The following is a 9,096-nucleotide window of genomic DNA, read 5'->3' on the forward strand; positions in this document are numbered from 1 at the left end:
AATGCCGAGTGCTGCAACTTGCCAGCGAACTTCCTGTGCAAGTGCAAGTCCGGCTTTACCGGCGACGGCGAGGAGCATTGTGAAGACGTAGACGAGTGCGCCCTGCCCGACGCCTGTGGCGAGGCCGCCTTCTGTCTTAATACACCTGGCAACTATACATGCGGCTGCCAAAGTGGTTACACGGGAGATCCACTTATTCAAGTAAGCTTTTTAAACCTTCGGCTCCTCATTCATTTCCTTTAAGCTCTTCAATTTCGTATCTGTGCAACGTCCGTTTGCTGAATAAAATCTTACTTTTAGTTCAGTCGGTCACGTCAACTAGCGATTACCAGCTTTGCTCTGCTCCAAGGCTCATTGTCCAAAATCGAGTCTAATAATATCTCTCGGTATTCTGTAGCTATGAATGTTTTCAGATTCATGGACGAATAAAATGAATAATAAAAATAGTGGTTGAAGTCTTATTGAATTTAATTACAATGTAGTTACAATAAATAATAATACAAAAATTATAATGAAAGAAGAAGATCGCTGATTAAGAAATCTTTGTAATGTCGGTACTTAGAATGTCGATCGTTATTTGACGAATAAATTCGTCTATTAGCTATACTTTCTAAACTTCCAAAGCTATTGTGAATCTCGCGGTTAACGCAGCGACTGGCTCCACTAATTTCTCTATTAAAACATTTATTTAAATATTTTACGTAAATATTCGTAAGGCATTTTTTTAAAGGGGCCACAGTGATTGACAATTTATCATATATCTATCTAGTGTATCGACGTGAACGAGTGTAATTATCAGGGAGCCTGTGGACGAGGGGCTCTCTGTATAAACCTGCCGGGTAACCATAAGTGCGAATGTCCCGAGGGTTATGAAGGAAATCCAGAAGACGAATGCGTGGACATTAATGAATGCCTGAGAAGTCCGTGCGGGCGTTCGGCTCTATGTACCAATGTAGAAGGAACGTTCAAGTGCGTCTGTCCAGAAGGAATGCAGGGAGATCCAACAACAGGCTGTCGCGGTAAGAGACATCTTTGATCTATAATTTTCATTCATTTAATTAATTTATTTATTAATTTTTTGTTTTCAATCGATTTTGTAAATATATTGTATTGTGAAAATATTGTATGTGAAGGTATGCCACTGTGCGTGCGTGTGTGTGTGTGTATGTGCGCGCGCACGCGCGCGTGCTTGTGCTTGTGCTTGTGACTTATATGTGATATTAACGTCATGGAAATATCCATCATTATAAATATCATTTATGGGAATAATTAACAAATATTTTATGTATTATTAATAATGCTCTCCTAACATCAACTTAATTAATATCGTTCATATAAGGTATTCGCTACATTTGAGATTGCACGTGTATTTTCGAGCACTTTTCACTACCCGTAGATTTTTTATTTACACAACTATTAAGTAAACCTTGTAAAAATTATAACGTTCAGTTTTAGAAAAACTTTATCCTCACAAATAGCATTTACTTTTACGATGACAATTAAAGCTTAAAGTAAAAATACTTGTGACTTTGTCAATGTTCCGATCATCATTATACCAAATACCAATATTGTAATCATATTAAATACAACGATTTCATTTATAAAACTGAAACACTAGACGAGCTGCAAATTATGTGTAACTTGAAATTTTACCTTAAACATTTTCTTAATAATTAGAAACATTATTAGTACATTAATATGTAGCAATACAATTTTCTTAATAATTAGTACTTTTCTATGTGAAAAATCATACTGGATACTCATGACTAACATTCTAACAGATATAAATGAATGCGAGCTACAAAATCCATGCAATACAAACTCGCAATGCGTGAATACCGAGGGCAGCTTCAGGTGTGAATGCTTGCCTGGTCATAAAATGGATCCCGTGCATGGATGCATTGACATGAACGAATGCTCTAAGGATAATACTTGCGCCGCTAATGCCAAATGCATCAACGTTCCAGGATCGTATAAGTGTATATGTCTCCAGGGTTTCATTGGGCAAGGTTTTACTTTATGCGAAAGTCAGTTTTCCTTCATATCTCTCCATGAGCTAATAAATCATTATTGATAATTTAATGAGAGTAACTTTATTAACAGATGTGAACGAATGCGAGAAAAGTCCCTGTGGTGAGAATGCTGAATGTACTGACACTGTCGGCAGTTTTGTTTGTAGCTGTAGGACAGATTACACTGGTGATCCATTCAAGGGCTGCACTGGTTAGCAAATAACATTTAACGCATTCATATATTTTCCATTCAATTAGCCGTGTACAAGAAGATCATTTTCTCATTATTTAAGACAAACATAATGCAATAAGTTTTACTTTTATTATTGAATAAGAAAAGTAAGGAAAAGAGAAATTTTCGGTAAATTTGAATCTTAAATAGTGTCGAAGATCTTATGTACCATTAAACAATTACTAAATGCATTCCACAAAATTAATTAAATTAACATAATGGGTATCGTGTTTTATCTAGAAGGTTATCATTAAAAAAAATATATTTTATACAGTCCCTGTCGTGAATTATTTAGAATAAACCCATGTAGATTTCACGCGTACGAAGAATTCATTAATTTAAGTAAATTATTTGAAGAAAATACTTGACTGTTTCTTATTTTTAAAGATATCGATGAATGTATTGCATACGAAAATCCATGCGGTTCAAATGCTGTATGCAGAAATACCGATCCTGGATATACTTGTGATTGTCCTCCTGGCTACAGTGCCAATCCTAGTCCTAAAGTTGCTTGTGATCAGGTGATTTAATAATATCAATGCTCTTTTATTGCTATAATCTCACTATTGTATCTATGATTAACACTAATTATCAAAAATAGACGGACGTTACAACTTTATGCAAATCAAATTTTGATTGTGTCAATAATGCCGAATGCATAGAAGGCCAATGTTTCTGTAAGGACGGTTTCAAAGCCATAGGTGCAATTTGTGAGGACTTAAATGAATGCACAACAAATCCATGTGGATCATCATCAATTTGTACAAACACAAAAGGTGGATTTAAATGTGATTGTGAGACTGGATTTATAGGTACTCCGCCACATGTTCCGTGCAAAGGTAAACCAAAAGTGCTCGTATTTTATATCATTTGATTTTATAAATACAATATCATCAATATTTGCTTTAATCTTCAAATTAGCACCATGTGACGAAGTAACTTGTAGCGAACATGCATATTGTAAAGCGGATGGACACGAGGCTTACTGTATTTGCGAAGACGGTTGGACTTTTAATCCTAACGATATTGCGGCTGGATGTGTGGGTTAGTGCAATTACTTAAAGCTTATGTAATAACAATTTATTTGTGTCGAATATATTAATAAAAATAACAATGAAAATAATTGCTTTAACATCAACAACCAAATAATAATAATAATAATAATAATAATAATAATAATAATAATAATAATAATAATATCAATAACAATAACAATGCGTTTACCTATTAGATATAAACGAATGCGATGCTGCAATTAATGGACCATCAGGAAGATGTGGGAAAAACGCTGTATGTCTAAATACACCTGGTGGGTTCAATTGTCATTGTAAATCAGGCTTTTCTGGCAATGCTTTTAAACAGTGTTTAGGTAAAAACATGAAAAAGAATTATTTATATTTAATGTACTGTATTTGCATGAATTGTTATATGAATTAATTATATCATAGATGTTAATGAATGTACTCGATCTGATGCGTGTGGACATGGCGCGACTTGCGCAAACACGGAAGGTTCATATTCTTGTTCTTGCCCGGAAGAGACTATACCTGATCCCGATCCTTACATTAAGTGCGTTGGAATTGTGACATGCGACACGGACAGTGACTGTCCAGGAAATGCCGTATGTGATGCTCAGAAACGATGTTTATGTCCAGAACCCAATGTTGGGAATGATTGCAGACGTAAGAATAGATATAAATCCACTTTTTAAAACAATTTTAACTAGTAGTATCAATTATAAGAATAAAAAACCAAATTTATAGAAAAATTTAATAAAAACGTGTGCATTATATATATATATGTATATATATATATATATATATATATATATATATATATATATATTATTTGTATCTAATCAGATCCTTGCGAAGACTTATCGTGTGGTCCCAATGCACATTGCATGCTACTTAACGATCTTGCGACGTGTTTATGCAAAAACGGCTTCACTGGAAAACCAGGAGTAAAAGAAGGATGTCGAGACATTGACGAATGTGCAATAAACCCATGCCCATCCGGGGCCATTTGTAACAACGAGGCTGGCTCTTTCTCCTGCCAATGCCCCAGTGGCATGATTGGCGATCCTTATGCTGGAGGCTGTGAACAATCCAGATTACCTCATGTTTGTGGACCGAATACACCTTGTCCTGTTGGTGAGCAATGTATTAAGGATGAGTTCGTTGGTAGTAGTGTATGTATTTGTCAACGAGGATACGCTCGCGATAGCGATTCCGGAAAGTGTCGAGATGTCAACGAGTGTTTGGAGACTCGCGATAAACCAACTTGCGGAATAAATGCTATTTGTAAAAATTTACCTGGAAGTTACGAATGCCAATGTCCACCCGGCTTTAATGGAAATCCATTTTCCTTGTGCGAAGGTAATTTAAAACATTGGTAATCGGGAATTAATTACAATGTTAAAAATTATTATCCAATAATAAATTGATAATTGTTTCTAGAGTGCAATAGTATCGAATGTCAGTGTCAAGCTCCATATAAAATCGTTGATGGAAAGTGTATTTTAGCCGATTGTTCGAAAGGAGAAAAATGTCCGCAAGGTGCCGAATGCATCAAAATCGCAGGTGGAGTTAGCTATTGCGCATGCCCCAAAGGTTATAGTACTAAATTGGATGGATCTTGCGAAGGTACGCGAGCATTTTAATAATAGTGTTAAAGTACTTTTATTATATTATACATTAATGTTATAATGCAATTGTAACGTTTCTTCTAGATATTAACGAGTGCACGGAAGGTCGTCAAGTTTGTGGCTATGGCGCTGAGTGTCTTAATCAAGCTGGTTCTTATCAATGTTTGTGTCCTCACGGATACGGAGGAGATCCGTATAACGGCTTGTGTTCGCCCGCTCAAACGCGATGTATCAGTGACAACGAGTGCAGAGCTAACGAAAAATGCGTACAACCAGGAGAATGTATTTGTCCACCTCCATTCTACACTGATCCTTACGATGTAAATCTTTGTAAAAGTAAGTTTATTTTATAACATTGACAATTTTTATCGTAAAAAGAGTTTAAAAAAAAAAAAAAAAAAAAAAAAAAACGTCAAATTATAAAGAAATTAAATTTATGGAATAACTGGATTACCGACTCGTAACGTTAGTATTAGTATCATGCGTAAAGTATATGTGAAAGTATTTAAACTCCGAGAAATATTAAATATCGTTCGTAATGAAAGTAGTTGCTTGCGTTTTGGCTCTAAACAACACCAAACAACAGCCTCTACAGCATAAGGAAACAGAAAATTGTCATTGTTTTTCTTAGATCCGTGCGATCGCTTCCCCTGCGGCATAAACGCAAAGTGCACGCCAACCGATCCACCCAAGTGCATGTGTCAGACCGGCTATGAAGGCGATCCACAGCACGGCTGTATTGACGTGAACGAGTGTAGCAACAACCCATGCGGTCGTGGGGCGTACTGCTTCAACACCAAGGGCGGCCACGTTTGCGAATGTCCGCGAGGCATGTCCGGTGACCCGTACGGGGCCGGTTGCGCCGGCGCTCCTATGGCCAAGCAGGAGTGCTCTACGAACGACGACTGCGAGAATTACCTGGCCTGCGTGCAAGGCAGCTGCGTCAATCCATGCGACGACGTGCCCTGCGGCCCCAATGCCTATTGCGAACCTGACAAGCATGCGGCTTGGTGTCGCTGCGTAATCGGATTTACCGAGGGCAAGAACAACGAATGCATTTCTCGTAAGTTATTCAAACCGAGAGCGCGCACACATACTTATTATTCAGTTTTTACGGTTAAACACATAAGTTTATCTTACGTAACAAAAGTTACTTTCTTCTTGTTATTTTATTAGCTAATTATTGCTCACGAGCATGGGCGTTGTTTTTCACAAATTACAATGAACTAATTGCATTTTACTTTTATTAAGATTGACTTTGTTCGTGAAGAAGTAATATAAAAAGTTTTTAGTACCTTTAGTAGGCAACGAATTTAACTACTAATCACTATGTACCATGTACTTTTTTAATGATAGATTATATGTATGACCCGTGTCTCTATCCAGAACTTGTGATCGATTAATTTATGTCGAAAATGAACATTGCGAATATTTATATAGAATTTATTCTATGTGATTTCTCATGGTATGTGTCTTTAATGTTTGTGTAGAATGTGACGGGTTCGTATGTAGCGCAGGAGCTCAATGTATTGTTAGCTACGATGGGCCCACTTGCAAGTGCATCGAGGGCTTTCTAGGCAATCCTTTCCCAGGAGGTCAGTGCGTACCAGATGTTTGCTCGCCGGAAGTTCCTTGCGCGGAGCCTAGTATCTGTATTAGTGGTCGATGCAAACGCCGCTGCGAAGGTGTCGTTTGCGGAGTTGGAGCCATGTGCGACTCTCTCACGAATAAATGTGTTTGCAATCCCTATTTTATCGGAAACCCAGATTTCTTGTGTATGCCACGTAAGTATTTACACATCTCTGAATCATCATTAACATTTAAAAATATTCATAGTACTGGAGTCCTTCATTATTTATTCATTATTTTCAAATAGAATTTGTTATTTTATATTTATTTTTCTCTTTTTGCTAAAGCTTTTTGCTTTACATCAATAATAAAAAATATATATAAGTATTTGCATAATTTAAATCATTCATTGAATTTAGTTTTTTCTCTCTTTTGTATTTATAAAAGATTAATATATTATAACTTACATGCGCAAGCAGCTATTTATACTTTTATCTCATTATATCGATAAACGCTTTACAGTACTCAATTTACAGATTATCTACTTATAATTTAGTAATATTACACATAAATCACATTAAGTAAATGGACATGTTATATTACCATTATACAAAAAGAGAATGGAATGGGGCGGGGGAGGGGGCTATATCAGTTCAATTAACCTAATGAACCACCGGTACTACGTAAGATCCCTTAAAGCTACTAACAATTTGGAACAATTATATGCAGCGATACAACCTCCCAAATGTGAACCTGCATGTGGTATCAACGCTCACTGCGAGTATGGTTTGACGGAGTCTAAGTGCGTATGCAATCCTGACACTAGCGGTAATCCTTACCATGGTTGCGGCATTCAAGATAAATCCGACTGCTCGGATGCTCATTGCGGTGCAGGGGCGCAGTGCAGCACCGGACCAAATGCCGTCGAATGCATTTGTCCAGCAGGTTATGCCGGAAATCCTTACATTCAATGTTACGGCAAGTATACTAATCTCGCTTTATTGATTAAGTTGGCTTTTAGCTTTGTAACTAAGTGTTTCATCATAAACACTAATAATTTTGAATTTACATTCGCTAAGCTAACCTTAAACAACGTCACCGCTAAAACGAACTACCATGACAGAGGTAAAGTCAAACGAAAGTACATTAAAACGCCGTGTTTAATCCAGTCTTTTAATGACTCATTTTTATGTATATTTTTATTGATTAAAAAAAAAAATATATATATATATAAATATATATAAAACTTTGTATATACTTCTTTATGATATGAAATGTAATGTCATTTATTGATATCTCTCATTGTACTAGTCATTACAATAATATCTCATAATATGAAGTTCATGACATGTTTTAATTATAATAAAAAAAAAAAATTAACCAGCTTCTTAACGCAATTGTTATAATACAGAGTAAGTATTATTATTAAGTAAGATCGCATAATTTTAATCAAAATGTCTGTGTAATAACTAAATTAAACTTGATTTTTATTTAAATAATTATGACATTATGAAGCTGGATAGAATTTACTGTCATTTATTAAACGAATAAAGAAATAAAGAAATAAAGCAATAAAGAAATAATGAAATAAAGCAATAAAGAAATTTATGAAAATTAAGAAACTAAGAAACAAAGAAATAATGAAGTAACATCAGCCGTACTGGAGTAAACATACAGTTCTAACGTATATTTATTGTACTAACTCTCTAAATTCGAATAGCTCGTTTTCTCGGCGTCGGCTCATCTGACACCTGATTAATAAAAATTAATTTTTGTTATTACCCCTAAATTATAGACATTAACGAGTGTAATGGAAACGCATGCGGCAACAATGCAGTATGTATTAACACTATCGGCAGCTACGATTGTCGTTGCAAAGACGGTTTCTTCGGCAATCCTTTTATCAGCTGCCAGCGCGTCGAGATCGGCGCTTGCAAAGACCCAGCCTCTTGTCCCTGTAACCAAGACCTACCCTGTCCCCTGGATTACACTTGCGTTGACGGCAAATGCGTCGATAAATGCAGCAGCGTGAAATGCGGGCCCCGCTCCGTCTGTCAAGATGGGGCTTGTATTTGTCCGCCGGGTTATAGCGGTAATCCAAACGACGAGACACAGGGCTGTCAGCAACATGGCCACTGTTCCAACGATCTGGATTGCGAGCCCCAGCAAATCTGCTTTCAAGTTGGCAAAGGCACACGAAAGTGCCTCGATGGCTGTGGTAAGCTTCAATGTGGTCCGAATGCGCTCTGCGTCACCGAGAATCACGTGTCCTCGTGTCTCTGCATCGACGGATTTTTCGGCAATCCAAGCAATTTGCTCGAGGGCTGCCAGCCAGGTAAATCCAATGTTGATCAGAGTTGTCGCGAGAACAGTGACTGCGCACCGGGACGCTTCTGCGTGCTCGCGCGCGACGGTCTCTGGGAGTGCGTCGAGCCTTGTAGCAAAGTCGCCTGCGGGGCGCACCAACGCTGCGAGGCCGACAATCATGGCAGGCCTGCCTGCAAATGCCAGGATAACTATGAATGGAATCCCGTATCCTCGTCGTGCGAAAAGCCTTCGGTGCCGGATTGCATAGCCGATCAAGATTGCACACCGACCGCGGCGTGCTTGCCCGATGCCCTGGGCGTCCTTAAGTG

At 37.4% G+C, this 9,096-nt stretch overlaps 1 protein-coding gene across 1 annotated transcript in view; it reads left to right on the forward strand.

Annotated features, from left to right (window-relative positions):
• The window catches only part of dpy (fibrillin-like protein dumpy), a 138,503-nt gene that overhangs the window by 56,860 nt on the left and 72,547 nt on the right, over nucleotides 1-9,096 (forward strand). Inside the window, 17 exon segments of the mRNA XM_011496805.1 lie at nucleotides 1-201; nucleotides 770-1,019; nucleotides 1,782-2,027; nucleotides 2,104-2,223; nucleotides 2,632-2,765; nucleotides 2,846-3,083; nucleotides 3,166-3,288; nucleotides 3,476-3,613; nucleotides 3,693-3,926; nucleotides 4,107-4,622; nucleotides 4,704-4,889; nucleotides 4,976-5,227; nucleotides 5,523-5,954; nucleotides 6,382-6,675; nucleotides 7,190-7,438; nucleotides 8,256-9,093; nucleotides 9,095-9,096. The exon segment at nucleotides 1-201 is cut by the window's left edge and continues 6 nt beyond it; the exon segment at nucleotides 9,095-9,096 is cut by the window's right edge and continues 909 nt beyond it. Coding sequence (XP_011495107.1) covers nucleotides 1-201; nucleotides 770-1,019; nucleotides 1,782-2,027; nucleotides 2,104-2,223; nucleotides 2,632-2,765; nucleotides 2,846-3,083; nucleotides 3,166-3,288; nucleotides 3,476-3,613; nucleotides 3,693-3,926; nucleotides 4,107-4,622; nucleotides 4,704-4,889; nucleotides 4,976-5,227; nucleotides 5,523-5,954; nucleotides 6,382-6,675; nucleotides 7,190-7,438; nucleotides 8,256-9,093; nucleotides 9,095-9,096 — 4,453 coding nt within the window.

Source organism: Ceratosolen solmsi, unplaced genomic scaffold (assembly GCF_000503995.2).
Source record: "Ceratosolen solmsi marchali unplaced genomic scaffold, CerSol_1.0 scaffold29, whole genome shotgun sequence".
In the NCBI taxonomy this organism is placed as follows: Eukaryota; Metazoa; Arthropoda; class Insecta; order Hymenoptera; family Agaonidae; genus Ceratosolen; species Ceratosolen solmsi.